This window comes from Myotis yumanensis, unplaced genomic scaffold (genome assembly GCF_028538775.1).
Source record: "Myotis yumanensis isolate MYYU_CA2020_CCGP unplaced genomic scaffold, mMyoYum1.0.hap1 SCAF_4, whole genome shotgun sequence".
Lineage (NCBI taxonomy): Eukaryota > Metazoa > Chordata > Mammalia > Chiroptera > Vespertilionidae > Myotis > Myotis yumanensis.
In genome coordinates this window covers 2,052,954-2,071,318 of record NW_027223755.1, presented here as the reverse complement: position 1 = coordinate 2,071,318, position 18,365 = coordinate 2,052,954, and the positions used below count along the sequence as shown (strand labels likewise).

The 18,365-nt window shown below is 54.5% G+C and overlaps 1 protein-coding gene across 1 annotated transcript in view; it reads left to right on the top strand.

The window, feature by feature from the left end:
* The first annotated feature begins 2,563 nt into the window (after positions 1 to 2,563).
* ITGA2 (integrin subunit alpha 2) overlaps positions 2,564 to 18,365 on the top strand; it is a 67,288-nt gene continuing 51,486 nt past the window's right edge. Inside the window, exons 1-2 of the mRNA XM_070411757.1 lie at positions 2,564 to 2,708; positions 17,667 to 17,787. Coding sequence (XP_070267858.1) covers positions 2,651 to 2,708; positions 17,667 to 17,787 — 179 coding nt within the window. The 5' untranslated portion in view covers positions 2,564 to 2,650. The remainder of the gene's footprint in view (positions 2,709 to 17,666; positions 17,788 to 18,365) is intronic.

Sequence of the window (18,365 nt, the reverse complement as noted above, 5' to 3'; positions counted from 1 at the left end):
CTGTACCATGAGTAGACTTTTTAAGATTCCACATGTGAGATCATACAGTACTTGTCTTTTTCTATCTGGCTTATTTCACTAGGCATAATGTCCTCTGAGTTCATTCATGTCATCGCAAATGTCAGAATTTTCTTCATTTTATGGCTGAATAATATTCCATCACACACACACACACACACACACACACACACACACACGAGGCCTGGTGCACGAATTTGTGCACCAGTGGGGTCCCTCGGCCTGGCCTGCAGGATCAGGCCAAAACCAGCTCTTCGACATCCCCTGAGGGGGTCCCGGATTGCGAGAGGGTGCAGGCCAGGACAAGGGACCCCATTGGTGCATGATTGGGGCCAGGGAGGGATGCAGGAGGTTGGCCAGCTGGGGAGGGACCACAGGAGAGCTCCAGGGTATGTCCAGCCCTTCTTGCTCAGTCTTGATAGACGAGACCCCAACTGCAAGCTAACCTACCAGTCAGACCGTCTGCCCTCTGGAGGTCAGTGCATGTCATAGTGAGCAGTTGAGCGGCCTTAGCATATCATTAGCATATTACGCTTTGCTTGGTTGAACAGGAGACCAGACAACCGGACCCTTAGCATATTAGGCTTTTATTATATAGGATTATAAAGACTTTGGGAATCCCTCTTAATCTTGCTATTTCCTGCTCAGAACGTGGGGGCCAGCACAATTAGGCCGAGGCAGGGCAGTTCCTAAGAATTTTAGAGCAGGTGTTCTCAAACTGTTTTGTCTCAGGAACCCTTCACACTCTTAAAATTAATGTGGAGCAAGAGTCAGCTCTTTCTTGAAATTTGAAAATTTTGCCTGTTCTGGAAAAATATAACTTTGGATTTCTTTTGTACTGCACGCCAGCCTGTTAATTTGTCCAATTCTGAGCACAAAAGCAAAAAAAAGGGGTGGACATTTTCCTGTCCAGCACCCCAATACAAAGCATAAATTCCTGTCCCACAAGGAGGAACTCTCCTGCCTCCCAAACACTTACTCACATTTCAGTGAGTCAAAAGGAAACAGACAAATACTCATTCCCCCACGCCTGGCTGACTTCCTGAGGAGTCTGGGGGCGGGGGGTGCTGGGGTGAGTGAGTGGCCACCTAGGAGCTCACAGGTCATACCTGGGGTCTTAGTAAGCAGGTGAGCACCACACACAGGGTGGGGAAAGTCCTGGAGTGCTTGTCAGGATCAGCAAGTGAAGTTAGTCAGTGGCAGATAAGAAAGCAGGAAGGAGCTGGGGGCTGTGTATTTTGGGGTCAAAGGTATTGCATTTATGGCCATGATTACACTCACTACATTTGATGAACAGCAGTGCAATCCTGTAAAACCCCGAGCCTCCGGCCCTGGCTACCGGCAAAGGGAGCATTGAATTTCAAGTTCTTTCGACCTTGAATGACTTTGCTCTCCAGTGACAGATCCTCAGCACCCCGTCCTGCTCCTAGCACCGCTCCACGCCGGCTCCCCGGAGATCTGGGATGGCGATAAGGATCATGGTCAGACTCGTAACCCCTTACGTCTGTTCATTAAAACAGGGGGTTGCTTCACAAAAGCAGTCACGGGAAGAATTCTCGTTTCAGCGACGTGCTGGGGATTGGTGGTGAGCCTTTGGAGGAAAATGCAGACTTAAGGCAAAGGGAATACTGCCCTGTTCTTAGGTTGGCAAGTGAAAATGTGACATGTGGTTATAGAATGTTCTCTTTCCAGATGGGAGACTGGCATGATGGGAGAAAATGGTCAGGGTGTCACCCAGACAGGAGAGGGGTGCCAGTTCACCCCCAGCGCTCCTCTCGGCTTCAACTTAGTGATAACATCAGCTCCTTATTCCCTTGGAGGAGAGGCGTGAATGAATACGCACCCATACACACACACACTCATGCACACATACACACATTCATGCACACACACACATTCATGCACACACACACTCATGCACACACGCACACACACATATGGAGAGGAGTGAATGAAGATACACATACTCTCTCTCTCTCTCACACACACACACACATACACACACTCATGCACACATACACACACTCACGCACACACACACACTCATGCACTCACACACACACACACACTCAGTGAATGAAGACACGCACACACACATGCACACACTCATACGGAGAGGAGTGAATGAAGATACATGAAGATACACATTCTCTCTCTTTCTCTCACACACACACACACACACACACACACACGCAGGCTCCGGCAGCAGCCAGGCCTTGCTTAACTGTCACCTGGATAATCATAGCTCGGGGCGCATTTTCTTTCCGATGAGTTAGTTGCTAACCTGGTGGTTGGGGCTTATTTTGGTCCGTCTCTCCGCCCACTGGGGAAGGCAGGGGCAGCCGGGCGGGCGGGGACCTCCAGGCAGAGCGAAGGTGCGGTTTCCGGGGGCGCGGGCCCAGGTGCGGCCGCGGGGGGCGGGGCGGGGCGGGGCGGGGCGCGCACATCCGTGTTCCCCGGGGCGAGGGGCGGGGCGGGGCGGGGAGGGGCGGGCCCTGGCGCCCGGAGCGCCCGCCGCACACTTTCCTTGCTCTCGCCCGGGCAGGAGACCAGCCGTCCACTCGGTCCCTGGCGAAGAGTCGGGGTTCCGGGTCCCCACAGTCTCCAGCAGCTCAGCCCCCGGAGGCGCAGGATGCGGGCGGGGCGCGCGGGGCCGGGGCCGCTGCGGCCGGTGCTGCTGCTCCTGCCAGGTGAGCGGGGCGTGGGGTCCCGGACGGGGGACGGGGCGGGGGACCCGGGCAGGCAGCGCGCGTCCCCGCTCCCACCCCACGGGGACCCGGCTCCCCGCGTCGGGCGGATGGAGAGACGCCCCCTTCGCGCGCTGCCCGCCGGGGGCCCCGGGAAGGCGGGCTCGCCCCCTGCAAAGCGCCCTGGAGTCCCGGCAGCGCAGGCTGTGGTGTTGGCCGCGCAGGGCGCACCTGCACACAGACCTGGACACGCGTGGGGGACCGGAGGGCGGGACGCGCAGCCCGGCTGGGACAGGTGCCTGCCGCGCCGACCCGGGCTGGGGGAGGGAGGGGGTCCGAGGGTCCCGGGAATGCGGACCCGGGCCGGGGGAGGGAGGGGTCTGAGGGTCCCGGGAATGCGGACCCGGGCCGGGGGAGGGAGGGGGTCCGAGGGTCCCGGGAATGCGGACCCGGGCCGGGGGAGGGAGGGGGTCCGAGGGTCCCGGGAATGCGGACCCGGGCCGGGGGAGGGAGGGGGTCCGAGGGTCCCGGGAATGCGGACCCGGGCCGGGGGAGGGAGGGGGTCCGAGGGTCCCGGGAATGCGGACCCGGGCCGGGGGAGGGAGGGGTCTGAGGGTCCCGGGAATGCGGACCCGGGCCGGGGGAGGGAGGGGTCTGAGGGTCCCGGGAATGCGGACCCGGGCCGGGGGAGGGAGGGGTCTGAGGGTCCCGGGAATGCGGACCCGGGCCGGGGGAGGGAGGGGGTCCGAGGGTCCCGGGAATGCGGACCCGGGCCGGGGGAGTCGGGGTGTGAGGTAGGGGGGTGGGGGTCTGTGGGTCCCGGGAAGCGTCCTGGGCGGCAGCCTGCGCCTCCTCAGCGCCCAGCTGGTGGTTTTGCAGGACCTGGGTCCCCAAATGCTGTTTGCACCCGAGGGTGTGCCAGCCTGTGTCCCCCGCGCGCCCTGGCGCCCCTGGCCGGTGGGGCCGGAGAAAGCCAGCGCCCGGAGCGCAGGCCCGCGGAGGGGATCCTTCCTCCCATTGTTCACCCGCCGCGAACGCCGCCAGGAAACTTCTTTCCACTTTCTTGGTCCTGGCGCCGCAGCCAGAGAACTGACGGGGCGGCAGCTCCAGCTGCGGGGGTGAGGGGCACCCCGCGCCCCACTTCTCTGGCCCCAAGTGGGGACCTGAGGCTGGGGTGCGGGCCGGCGCGACCCTCCTGCACCCGGACCGCCTGCTGGGCCGGTCGGACTGGCTGTGGGAACGTCCCCTCCTGGGGGGCGGGGCCGGAGTCACTTTTGTATTTCGTGGTGCGTTTGGCCATCAGCACCCAAACTCGGCCTCTGCTTTTCCAAGGTTTCCACCAAGTAGATGAGTGTTTCCTAAACTGTCCCCCCATCCCCCCGTCCCCCCCCCCGTCCCCCCCTCTCCGGGGGCTCTTCGCCAGTCGCTGTGCTTCATTGAGGGAGAAGCTAACCCAGGGGCCCTGGGCCTCCGGGTGGGAGGGGAGTAGCATGGCCATGCCAGCAGCAGGAAGGGGCACTGGAGTGTGGTGCTCACAGGTACTCTCTCCTGGCCCCCTCCCCCCAGGGGCCAGCACCCTAACCTGGGCTTTCAGATAAGGTTGGACTCAGGTGGAAAACTCGGCCCTGGAACCACAGCCGACGGGAGAGCTCATAGACATGGAGCTCCAGGCTTTTCATCTCGTTAATTGCCCATTATTAGCAGACGCTACGGAAACATCACTGCGTTTCCCTGCTGCGAGGTGTGTCGGGGCTTGTCTGGCAGCGCAGGGAGAGCTGCTGTGAGGAATGCGTGGCCGCCGGGTGCGGCAGGCGCGGGGAGTAACCTGGCGTGTGCAGGGCACAGCTCCGTGCAGGCGGGCAGGGCCGGGGGTGCAATGCCAGGGGACATGTCCGTGTGGTTATTTCTTCCTCCTGCCGCCGCATGTGCACACTCAGGGGACAGGTTCCCCGGATTCAGGGTGATCATAATGGAGCTTTGCCCTCCGGGATATCACCGGGGTTCCGAGGGGAGCAGCCTCCTTTCGGGGTTCCAGGAGTAACTGAGATGAGCGTGCATAATTGCCAGCTGTAGGGCAGTGGCAGGTGACATTTCAGATGGCTTGGCCCTGGCTGTATAAAATGGTCGAGGACCCGTCATTGCTAAGCGTACACACGTAGTTGTTTATAAATTATAGACATGTACAATCGTGTCATGTAAATACATCCCCACCGTTAAAATGGCAGAGAGATGCATGTGTGTGTATGTGTTCATACATCTTGCATTCTCTCCAGCAACATGCCAGCCAACCACTGCGGAAACAGGCGGCCCTCCAATCTCGTTTTAACACTTAGACCCAAACTCCGCACACCCCTTCGCACAGGTGTGAGAAAAGGCGGTGCTCCCAGGTCCCGTCCCCCTCCAGCACCTCTCAGTGGCCGCGCCTCCGTTTAACTGCTGGCAGTCCGGATGGTCAGCAGGTTTGAGGGTGGGAAAGAAAGACCATAAGAGGCCTAGGCCAGTGATGGTGAACCTTTTGAGCTCGGCGTGTCAGCATTTTCAAAAACCCTAACTTAACTCGGGTGCCGTGTCACATAGAGAAATTTTTTGCAACCATAGTAAAACAAAGACTTATATTTTTGATATTTATTTTATATATTTAAATGCCATTTAACAAAGAAAAATCAACCAAAAAACTGAGTTCGCGTGTCACCTCTGACACGCGTGTCATAGGTTCGCCATCACTGGCCTAGGCCGTCCCTAATATCTACATGTCCGCAGCCGCCAGGGACATGCCGTTGCCAGTGCCTGCTGACACTACACGCTCCTGTCTCCAGGCCAGGCCAGGCAGTCCTTCCCCGGCCTCCAGCCGCCTCCTCTCTCTGCCTCTGGTGCCCAGTCTCCCCTCTTAGTGGACATGTCAGGCCCTCTCCCTGCAGGCTGTGCGTATTGTGACCTCTCTCTTAGTCAGCAAGTCCTTTCACTGTGTGGTTTGGCAGCTCTTTCCCCCTGAAACACCCTCCACCTCTGGCTTCTGTTCTCTCTGCCTTTCTCCTGCCGCCCTGGCTGTTCCGTCCGAGGTCCTCCGCTCCCTGCCCCAGTCCCCGGTACTGTCCCCGCTCCCGCCAGCATCCCCGGCCTCCTCCTGGCTTCCGGAGCAGGCGGGCCAGCACGGCACATGCCACCCACATGTCCTCTGCCTCCTGCTCTCCTGGCCTCTGCAGTTGTTCGAGGGCAGTGTTCCCTGCAAGCTCTACACCGGCCACCTCTTCCTTGTCCTCAGCCTCACGGCCAGCCTCCGCCTCCAAGTCCTGTCCCCCCACCACCACCCGCCACCCACCTGTGCGTCCATCCACATGGGGCCTGGGTTTCTTTGTGTCTGGGCTCCTGTCGTGTTTACACTGTTTCCAGGTTTTGCCTCTTCTCCCTCCCGTCGTCCAGTCCCCTCGTCGTCACCAAGGCTGTCTTTCCAGGCTCTGACCTGGATCGAGTCCTCCCCCGGTTCAGGCATTCGGAGGCTCCCATCTGCGTCGGGTAAAGTACGCATTTCTTGGCCGGTCAGGAAGGCCCTGTGCCATCTGGCCCAGCCACGTGTTCAGCCCTTTCTCTGCCACACCCGTCCTGCTCACACACACAGGCACTCACACCGCTCTATGTACACAGCACACGCCCCGGAAAGCCATATATACACCCCCACACGCACCTTCTGCGTCCTGACTGCACCTGATTCCAGCGTCTTTAGTGTTAGCACCTTTTCTACACCATTCTCTGCATTCACCGCCTCGATGCTGTCCCCTCTTCCTCTCATTCCTTCGTAACTCACCTGTGTCCTGAGCGAGAAGAGACAACCCCAAGCAAGACTGCAAAGTAGGAGCCCTGGCCAGCATGGCTCAGGTGGTCGGGCATCGTCCTGTGCACCAAAAGGCTGCAGGTTCGATTCCCACAGATTGTGGGCCCCATCCCTGGTAGCGGGTGTGCAGGAGGCGTTTCACTCTCACATCAACATTTCTCTCCCTCCCTCTCCCTTCTTCTCGCTCTAACAATCAATAAAAATCCTCCTAGCCGGTTTGGCTCAGGGGATGGAACTTCGGCCAACCTGCGATTGAAGGGTCCCTGGTTCGATTCTGGTCCAGGGCACATGCCTGGGTTGCAGGCTCAATCCCCAGTGGGGGTCTGCAGGAGGCAGTTGATTGATGATTCTCTCCCATCATTGATGTTTCTGTTTCTTTCACTTCCTCTCAGAAATCAATAAAAATATGTTTTATTAATAAAAGATATTTTTATTAATTAAAAAGCAAATAAAAATCAATAAAGTGGGGAAATTTTTCTTTTATAACAAAAAGGAAAGTTTGAGGCAATCTCTGATTTCTGGGACCCACCCTAAACCCCAGCCCACCCTCTGATAAAGTAACTGCGTCTCCCAGGGCTCCCAGCTACCGCTGCCCAACCCCCACTAGGCTGTGCTCCCAAATACTGGCTCAGGAGCCTCTGTGTGATGTAAATGAGTGGATTGGGGCTCAGGATTTAGTATTTAAAAACAATTACTCATCTGTTTCTGATGTTCCGCCAGGTTGGGAGTAACTGCTGAAAGGCTAGCACCGAGCCTCCTCTCTCCCAACAAATTAAAATTCCAGTGTGGCCCAGATCACCTTGTTGGGAGGTGGGGAGAATTCCCAGCAGAGCGGGTGCTGACGGCTCCTGCCTCCCTGTGCTAAGGGCCTGGGGCGGGTCAAAGGGCCCAGTCGGTTACTGCAAAGACATGAGCTGCTGATGGGATTGCAGACATTCCGCAGAGTGAAGACACACAGTCAGCGCGTCAAAGACAAGGAATTTCAGGGAAAAGGGGGACCAAAGGATCATCCTGACATCATGTCGACGCTGCGCCTGGGCTGTGGGCCCTGCCTGAGATGCTCATGTCACTGAGAGAAAGAAGCTCTCTTATCATCACAGCAAAGATCCTGGGGGGTTTGTGGCTGGTTTGTTGATTTCATTTGTTATGGTGACTAATGATTTACCTGACAGTAACGCTCAGAAGAAGGGCTGTTGAAGAGAAGAATCTAGAAGAAGGGCTGTGTAGAGAAGAATCTAGAAGAAGGGCTGTTGGAGAGAAGAATCTAGAAGAAGGGCTGTTGGAGAGAAGAATCTAGAAGAAGGGCTGTGTAGAGAAGAATCTAGAAGAAGGGCTGTGTAGAGAAGAATCTAGAAGAAGGACTGTGTAGAGAAGAATCTAGAAGAAGGGCTGTGTAGAGAGAAGAATCTAGAAGAAGGACTATGTAGAGAGAAGAATCTAGAAGAAGGGCTGTTGGAGAGAAGAATCTAGAAGAAGGGCTGTGTAGAGAGAAGAATCTAGAAGAAGGGCTGTTGGAGAGAAGAATCTAGAAGAAGGGCTGTTGGAGAGAGGAATCTAGAAGAAGGGCTGTTGGAGAGAAGAATCTAGAAGAAGGGCTGTTGGAGAGAAGAATCTAGAAGAAGGGCTGTTGGAGAGAAGAATCTAGAAGAAGGGCTGTGTAGAGAAGAATCTGATGCCCCAGATCCAGCCCCTGGGCGCTGGGTGCCTTTGAAAGCGCTTCCTCCAGGGGACCCAGGTATGGCTGGTCTGGCTGCAGCCAATTCCATAGAACGAGGCTTCGATCAGGCTTCGAGGCAGCCCCTGCCCCATCCCAGGCAACGGGCGAGGCCCAGGTGGAACATGGAAGCTGGAAACACAGTCCAAGAGGCTCCAGTTCCCGGGGAACAAGGCCACACAGGAGGGAGGGACGTCGTCACAGCCCCGAAGGTTCCTGACCAGCGTGGGCGCCTGCCTCCTCCTGACAGATCAGCTCCTGGGTGAAAGCCCCCCCCCCACCCCCCCCCCCCCCCCCGTGAGGGGTGTTGACCGGTGACTGGACTGAACGGTCCTCGTGGTCCCGTCCCTCTCGCGGGGTCTGGTGTTGACCTGGGGCATGGGGTGCAGGTTTGGCCGGTGAGATGGGAGGGTGTCTGCTCAGAGGCTCCAGGGAAGGAAGCGTTCATTCCTGAGAGACGCCTGTTAGGAAGCATATCGCGGGGTCTAGATGGGAGGCGGGGACGGCTGCACCGGGACGATGTGGCATCATGAGGATGAAGCGCAGGCCCTGCCCTCGGGCAAGGACAGGAGGAATGGGGCCTGGAGAGTGTCCCTGAGCTTTGGAACTAGGATCTCTGGCTGCCTTAACAACCTTCCATCTAATTTAAAATGTACTGATGTTTTCCTTACGTGGCTGTATGGCCTACACCAGTGGTCGGCAAAGTCGCTAGTCAACAGAGCCAAATATCAATAGTACAACGATTGAAATTTGTTTTGAGAGCCAAATGTTTTAAACTTAAACTATATAGGTAGGTACATTGTTATTAACTTAATTAGGGTACTCCTAAGGCTTAGGAAGAGCCACACTCAAGGGGCCAAAGAGCCGCATGTGGCTCGAGAGCCCCAGTTTGCCGACCACGGGTCTACACTTATAACCTGCAGAGGCAACGTAAGTTTCTGTAACGTAATAGATGTCATAAGGGCGCATAGAATTAATTGCTGAACAAATGGTACAAAACGAAGTGTTGACCTCAGGGGATGGAGACAACCACTGGGACACACTGGGGTAGGCAGCGGGGAAGAAGGCTTCCTGGGAGGGAGGAGCCATCAGGGTTCCCTTCTCCTGTGAGGGCTCAGGCCACCAGGCCAGCCCTCCCTGCCCCAGGGAGGTGAATGACGGTGTGATGCCCTAAGAGCTCCACGACCACGGGTAGGACCCACGTGTCCTGTCCGGGACCAGATGTTCCAGATGCTCGCCTAGGAAGGAGCAGGTCCTTGCGCCCAGACCATGGAGAGCGAGGGCTGAGAGGGCAGCGGGCGCCCGGCCATGGGCCTTGTGAACCATGGTGAGGACCCGGGGTTTCATCCTGAGGACAGTGGGGAGGTGGTGAGGGGCCTTACGCAGACGAGCGACATGAGCAGATGGCTCCTTGGCGGGAGGTTGGCGGGTGGAATGGAGGGGCCGGGCGGCAGGCACAGGGCCACTTAGAGAAGAATTGGCTCCGGGTTTAGTGTTGGTTTAGTGCACCCACTGAGAGAGATGGTGGTCAACGCTGATGGTAGCCATGGAAAGGCAGCAGGGGGCAGAGAGGAAAGACATTAAGGAGGAACCGGCAGGATTTGGTGATGGAGTTTCCAGGGTGGCAGCGGGCGAGGGAGGAGTGTGACTGAGTGAAGCCCAGGTTTCCCACGTGGACTGCTCCGTGGGCTGCCGGTTACTGAGACAGGAGTGCTGAGGAGGGCAGGGGAGAGGAAGAGATGGCCAGGTGAGCTTGACACGTGAAAGGGAGACATCCGGGGACGCCTCTAGTTAGTGGGCAGTTACATATGCAGAGGAGAGGGGACGATGAGGCTGGAGTGTAGGCGTCTAGGGAGGAACTGAAGAATGGAGCTGATGAGTCCGGCACAAAGAGACCAGAAGAGGCCATGACCAGAACCCAGGAAACAGCTCAGGGGGCTCGGTGGGGGAGCAGGTGCTGTGAGAACAGATACTGGGAGAGACAGATGCTGGGGAGCAGGTGCTGGGGGAGCAGGTGCAGGGGCAGCAGGTGCAGGGGGAGAGGAAGGCAGAGCTATGGGACTAGGCACCTCCCTCTCTCCAGGGTGGCTGCTTGGTTGATGGGGAAGCTGCTGTACACGTTGTTTGGGAACATAGTCGCCGAGGTAGTTGTGATGAATGAGTCGGTGCAGCTTTGCGGCTGCGTATCTCTAACACAGTCCAGTGCTGGTAGTAAGTTAATGTCACTGCTTTAGTCACATTTTCCTGAAACAGGAAGCTCTCCCAGCTGTAGATACGTTCTCAGGTTCTGCTTTTAGCTCCTTATTTCTATCCAGTGTAATAAGGACCCTCAGAATAATCTGCTTAGAAGCCGTAGTCCCGGTGGCACGGAGAGTTGGTGTTGGCTTTGAGAGGTTCTGGTAGTCAAACAGGAAAGCCTTTATTCTGTGTAACTCTGGTGTTTCGAGGCGTTTTAAACACTCTCATTCATCTTATAAATCAGAAAACAAACTAATGTCTATTCCTAAGTTTGTTAAAGTTCTCATCAGTTCAAAGTGCTTGTATTCCGGCGTTGTGCCCAGCCTCTGCCTGCGGCTCCGGTGCGTCCAGTGTTGACTAACCAGGGCAAACTCGAGCTGCACAGTTGACGAACACAATACATCCTCAGATGCTTGGGGCTGCTCACACTTTTCAAATGTATTTCTCTCCCTTTCTTCTTTTGAGAGCGCTGTCCAGAAGGTCTGTGGCCCAACTGTTCACAGGAACTGCGGTTTTGTCGGGACGATCCCGTGCCGTTAGTGACGAGGGACAGTTTTCCTGGTCCGCCGTGCCTCCTGGTCCCTGGGAGGCTCTGGTCCCTGGGAGGCTCTGTGTGACAGGGAGCCTCCTGTTCACTGGAGTCGAGAGAGAGAGAGAGAGAGAGAGAGAGAGAGAGAGATGGGCGCTGTGCCGTCCGCGTTGAGATTATTTCACTGCGTTTTAAAAGCACAGGAGAAGCGACTGGCCTGGGATGCCTTGTCCATTGGCGGTTGTCATTCCCTCATGGCCTCTGTCTGCCTTTGTGGGGCCTGAGCCTGTTTCCCTGGGAACCGGGGGGACATGCGTACTGAGTGCAGGCTGGCGTGGGCGATCCACTGGGGTATCTCTATTCCAAACTGTCCCCAGTCCCTGCAGGCCCTCTAGCCACATAGCTTCTTGGACGCCTGTTGGAATAGGACACTGAACCTCCCCACTGTGTAACCTTTGCAAAGCCATATTCTGAGAGCCCGTACATCTATATATATAAAAGCCTAAGCAACCGGACGACCGGTCAACCGGTTGCTATGACATGCACTGACCACCAGGGGGGCAGATGCTCAAAGCAGGAGCTGCCCCCTGACGGTCAGTGCGCTCCCACAGCCAACCTCCCGTGGCCAGCCTACCTCCCGCAGTCCCTCCCCCCAGCTAGCTGGCCCTGATTGGCCCCATTAGGACTGGGCGAGATGGCCCCGATTGGCCCCGATTGCCGGTCAGGCCGAGGGATCCCCCCACTCCCATGCACAAATCCATGCACCAGGCCTCTAGTAGAATAATATTCGGCATCGTTGTCTGTGTACGTGACATTGTTCCCTGGGAGGAAAAGAAAGGCAAACTGAGCCCTGAGCCCTGGAAATTGGGAAACTATATGTGATCTTTATGGGCTTCCTTTTAGTGCTAAAACATAATCAGTAGTTTGAATAAAAAGTCTTAGTGCAAATTGAAAGGTGATTAAACAAGCCATTTATGTAAATGCTGTAGTGTTTAGTCCATTTGGGGCTGCTGTGACAGACAGCATAGCTTGGGTGGCATAGACACACAGACCTTTACTCACAGTGCTGGGCTCTGGGAGGGCTGAGGTCGGTGCCAGCGTTGTCCCTTCGGTGCCAGCGTGGTCCCTTCCGGTGAGAGCCCTCCTCCCAGGCCACGTGCCTACTGCTGTGTCCTCCTCTGTGGGACGAGTTGGGGTCCCTTTGGACTCTCCGCTGTAAGGCACTGGTCCCTTTCATGGGCGAAGGCTGAGCCCGAAGGCCTTGTCCTGATGTCCCCGTCCGCTGGGTGAGCGTCTCAGCACAGGAAGCCTGGGGACACGCATTCAGACCGTAGCGCAGCAGTTCTCAGCCTTCCTAATGCCGCGACCCTTTAATACAGTTCCTCATGTTGTGGTGACCCCCAACCATAAAATTATTTTCGTTGCTACTTCATAACTGTAATGTTGCTACTGTTATGAATCGTAATGTAAATGTCTGATATGAGGATGTATTTTCATTGTTACAAATTGAACATAATGAAAGCATAGTGATTAATCACAAAACAATATGTAATTATATATGTGTTTTCCGATGGTCTTAGGCGAGCCGTGTGAAAGGGTCGTTCGACCCCCAAAGGGGTCGTGACCCACAGGTTGAGAACCAGTACTGTAGCACATCGGTAGGCAGATCCCTGTGTTATGACAGTATTTACTTTTTGCCCCAAATAATCAGGCTTTCGGGTTTGTGTGCCCTTTTGCCATTCTTGTTTTGTTGTGGTTCAGGAGATCTAGCCTTCGCCCTGTTAAGAGCACAGCGCAGCCCGGCCAGCGTGGCTCAGTGGTTGAGCGTCGACCTATGAACCAGGAGGTCATGGTTTGATTCCCATCAGGGCACATGCCCGGTTACGGGCTCCATCCCAGTAGGGGCCGTGCAGGAGGCAGCCGGTCAATGATTCTCTCTCATCATCGATGTTTCTCTCTCTCTCTCCCTCTCCCTTCCACTCTGAAATACATTTTTTAAAACGAGCACAGGGCCTGGTCTCTCCCCTGGGCCCGGGTTCCATCTTTGTGAGGTGCAGGTTGGCCCCCAGCCCCCAGTCTGCACGTCACCCAAGCCTCAGTTCCCCGCTTGTGCACCCCGGAAGCCTTCCCACCCCTGGCCCCACTGAGGTGACCTGCTCATGAGGACCCTTGTGTGGCGATGGTCCCCTCCGTCCTGTGGACTGCGATGCGGAGGAGGCAGGGCCGCGCCTTTTTGGCTTGTCCGTGGGGCATGGGGTCAGCTGCAGGGACACAGGTCAGAGGCCCACTTGCTGTGGGAGTGCCAAGCCCAGAACTCTCGCTCCTCTCCAAATAGGACGTGCCGAAGCCCTCTCCGGCAAGGCCGTGTGCAGGCGCTAAAATATCCTTCCGGCTGATTTCCCCCCCTTAGAGGGTGTGTGTGCTTTTGTCAAGTCCCTCCTTTTGTTGTAATGTACCCCACGAATCACAGAAGGACGCCTCAGGAAGTCGAATTAAAGAGTCACATTTATTGCAATCCGGGACTATGAGGGGCCATTCCCCAAATCTCATAGTGATAAGATGGTGGCAAAACCAGACTTATAGGCAAAGATCACAAAGGTATTGATTACATCTCAAGGTTTGGAATGAGGAACCTGGTTCGCAAAAAAGCAGTTTACAGAAGCAGAATTAAGCATGTTAGTTACAGTTTTGGATCTCGGGGTCACTGAATTGACAGAAACACCTTATTTAGAGCCCTCGGGTCTTGAGACCACTGAGTTGCCAGGAACTCATTATCTAGAGCAGCCGTGGGCAAACTACGGCCCGCGGGCCGGATCCGGCCCATTTGAAATGAATAAAACTAAAAAAAAAAAAGACCGTACCCTTTTATGTAATGATGTTTACTTTGAATTTATATTAGTTCACACAAACACTCCATCCATGCTTTTGTTCCGGCCTCCGGTCCAGTTTAAGAACCCATTGTGGCCCTCGAGTCAAAGTTTGCCCACCCCTGCTCTAGAGCCATCGAGGCAATTTAGAGTAATTGTGCTGTCCTGGTCTTGGGACCACTGAGTCAACTGGAACGCATTATCTGTGGCCACTAAGACAATTTAGGATAATTGTGCTGTCCTGTTTCCCAGGTACAGAAGAATGTGCTTTCTAAAACCAGTAAGATCACAATCAATGGGATAGTCATTCAATCGAATGGGATGATTTATACAATCCAGAAAATCAAAATAACTTTTCTGTTGTTAAGCCAAACAGCAGGGTTGGAGTTAAACTATAGTTTCTACCTGAGATGATGGCTACCATGCTTCCCTTTGTCTAGAAGGGTCTGGCCAGGGCAGCTCTGCAGACAGGTGACAAGGTGGCCAGAAGGATCGGACAGTGCAGAGGTGTTTTCCCGTCCTCTTCGGACCCCTCTTCTGTCCTCATCACGGAGCCCCATCATGTATCTTCAGCGTGACCCCCGCCGAGTGCTCTCTGCGATCACCTCTCCCTGCCTGGACCCAGGACAGAGTGGGCGCCCAGAAAATAATCGGTAAAAAAGAAAAAGTTAACATAAAAATAAACTAGAATTCAGATAACTGGGCGGGGGGGGGGGGGGGGGGGCGGTCACTGAAACGCTAAACTTGATTAATGATTTCAGTTTATAATAATTTCACTTTTCTTTATAAAGCAGGAAGTTTTAATATTTTTCTAGAAAAGAATGACACACGCTACATAGTCATCTTAATAGGAAACATTCATATATCTTTCCTTTGCTATTTTTAAGTGTAAATGTGCTTTTTCACGGACAGACTCACCATTTACAATGAAAATAAGTGGTGAACTCACCCTCACTTGCTATCTTTTGTGTGTGCGTTTCCTGCGGCCTCAGGCTCAGGCTTGAACTTTACTTTACCGAGTCCTGGGGGTGTGGGGGGTGTGGTGGGGGTAGGGGGTGTGGGGGGTGGGGTGGTTAGCTATTGTCTCCTGGCGGATATGTAGGCTGCTTCCTGTGGGTTTTGTCCCTGCTGTACATACGGCTATAAATATCCTCCACCAGGAGCCTTTTCCCTCTTCCCTTCAGCCACTTCCTGGAGGGGCACCCCTGGTCCCAGACGCAGTACCTCCAGCCCTGGTGTCTCATCAGCGGTGTGTGTACCTCGCTCACCAATTCGAGATTTTAATTCACTTTTTGTAGTTATTTTATTTTTTTTACTATTCGTGGTTTGATGGATGTAAAATGGTGCTTCGTATTTGATTCTTATTCTTTCTATTGCTCAGCATACATTTTTTATGTTACCATTTAAAAATGTCTACCTTTTGCCCAACCAGCATGGCTCAGTGGTTGAGTGTCGACCTATGAACCAAGAGGTCACGGTTCAGTTCCCGGTCAGGGCACATGCCTGGGTTGTAGGCTTGGTCTCCATGTGGGGCATGCAGGAGGCAGTTGCTCTCTCACATTATTGATGTTTCTATCTCTCCCTCTCCCTACCTCTCTGAAATCAATAAAAATATCTTTTAAAAAATCAATAAAATATATTTTTTAAAACATAAAATTTTTTTAAAAATTGACACGCAAAACAAAGACTTTTAAAGAAGAATCACATTGTTCTTTATTTCTTAACTAGAGGCCCAGTGCACGAATTCATGCACAGGTGGGGTCCGGCACCCTGATCGGACCAGTTGTGGGGAGGGTCTGCGGTCGCGGTTGGCCAGCCGGCCCCGCCCCCTGGTTGAACTCCCGGTCAAGGGGACAATTTGCATATTAGCCTTGTATTACATAGGATAGGACGGAACACGGGGAATGCCCCACCGCTGGCCTGAGGGGCTGTGAGGACTGTTCTGTGCGAGTGGTTCTGCCCTTCCTTAAAGCCCTGAAGCCGTCACCCAGGTCTCGGGCCCAGGTCCTTCCCATCGCGGACCTTCCCCAGTCGCCTGCACTTCCTAAGTGTGGTTGCTTTATTTTGGGTGGGGGGGGGGGGGTTCCACACAACTTCTGCTTTATCTTTCTCATTCTCTCCGTGGAGACCGTGCACTGACAATGGGTTCCTGCGGTCGGTGTGCGAGTGATCTAACGGACCGTGACTGCGTCCCGCTGCCCCCCCCCCCCCCCGCCCCTCCCCGTTCTGGGGGAGGATGAGCTGACTGCAGAGTCTGCAGGCAGTTTTCTCAGTTTCAGGGCCTGAGTAAGCCCACTTCCTGCTGCTGTGTGCTGTGGCTTCCCGGGGGTCCGGGCTGATAATGCTCCTTGGCTCCTGTGGTGCCGCACTGGGGATGACTCAGCAAAGGGCCGTGAGGCCGCATCCTCTCCTCCGTCCCGTGGTCTCGGGAGCTTCCGTGGAAACTGCCCCGGGTGGTGGGGCGTTGGAGGGGACGGGGCTGCGCCTTTGAACATTTCTCAGGGAGACGTCTGCGGCCTCAGGAGCGCACAGTGATGCTGAGAGTAAAACAGCAAACGGAGAGGTCTTCCTCGCGCCCATCCTCTGGGGGCACCGGGCGGAGAGTGTGGTGTGCGTGGTCCGAGCGCAGGGAGGTGGGCGCCTGGGCAGGCTCCCGCAGAGAGAGCAGTGGCTCCTGCAGGGGGGACGTGCCCGGGCAGGCGGTTCTTCGCACTGTGATCCACTTTGGTCTTGCCCAGTAAGAGGGTTTTATTCAGCTTAAAGGAATGCTGCCCTCGCTGGTGTGGCTCAGTGGACAGAGCGTTGGCCTGCGGACTGTAGGGTCCAGGATTCGGTTCTGGTCAAGGGCACGTACCTGGGTTGCAGGCTCTTGCCCTGGTCAGGGCTCTGGCAACCAATGGATGTGTCTCTCAACAGGGCGAAGGACAGGGTGGAGGACAGAGTGGTGGACAGGGTGGAGGGCAGCTGACATTAATGCTTTTGGTGCAGAATCTACCACTCTCCCCTCGTCCCCTTTCCATTGGAAACCACGTTTTTTCAAATCTCTCTATCGAGGCTTCATCCTTCCTGGTCTTTCTTGTTTTTGAAAGCGATGATCATTCCTTGAGTGTCAGAAAGAAGTCTCCACAAGCAAAACCGCTTGACAGTTCCCTCTGCATTTTCCTCCTCAATAAGGACCTCCTCCGGGAAGGAACGACAGGGTTTTTCGGGAGCTGTGGTTTTTCTGCTTCTTCGATGTGTCAACCGTGCGTTTCAGTAGACATTTCATAGGCTCCGTGTCAGGATCTGCAGGGAGTTTCAGCAGAAATAGGAGACGCCTCAGCCCTGCGGGTGGGAGGCTTAAGGACTGGAGTCACTCAGAAAGCCCTGGAGGGGACCTGCGGTCAGAGGCAAGCTCCTGTGCAGGGAGTCCTGTGCTCGAACCCTCTCCTCACTCTCATCACCTCCACCTGTGCTGTGCGACTCCTTATCTCCGGAGCATCTGAGGTCTCTGGAAAACAATGGTGCTACCAGCAGCCGTCTCCCAGGGTTGCTTGTGAAGATGTATGAGATAATGAATCACGAATATAAAGTGCTAAGCCTGGAGCCAGTACTTTCTATTCTTTGAGAGCTGATAACTCTCAGGGCCCCAAGTCAGTGCCTAAAGGCAGGAGCTACTATTTCTCGGCAAACTGAGGAGGAGGGGAATGATGTCGAGCCAGCCGTTTCTGAAGTGGCCGTGGAGAGTGAGAGTATAGGTTGTATTCACAGGGTGTGCACGGCCTGTCCTTGTTTTCCTTGCTAGGCCTCCTGCGTTGCTGTGTGGCATACAACGTGGGCCTCCCGGACGCGAGGGTCTTCTCCGGGCCTGCCGACGCCCAGTTTGGCTACGCGGTGCAGCAGTTCATCAACCCAAAAGGCAACTGGTAAGAGCGCTCTCTTCTTCGTTGTTTCAATAAAGACACGAAGTACGTTTCATATTGGACGGCAATTGCTTGTCCCGGTGGGGTCATGACTATTTACTGATGAGGAGGCCTCAAGCATCTTTAAATGGAGGATTTTTCTTTGAGAGTTGATAGCTCTCAGGTTGCTAATTGATGGAATTGATAGTGCTATTTTCTGAAAATCTGGAGAGAACATTTTCTCTACATATTCCACAGCAAATTCATAATACCAGTTTGGGCACTTAATAGAAGATGATAGATAGATGATAGATAGATAGATAGTAGATAGATGATAGATGATAGATATAAATAGATGGATAGATAGATAGATAGATGATAGATATAGATAGATAGATAGATAGATAGTAGATAGATGATAGATAGATGATAGATATAGATAGATGATAGATAGATGATATAGATAGATGTATAGATTGATAGATGATAGATGATAGATAGATAATAGGTAGATTTATCTCCATTTCTTTGTCTGTAAGCTGTCTCTGTTGAGTTTGTAACCGTTCAGTAGCCAATGCTGCCCAGGGCATTTCTGGCAGGTA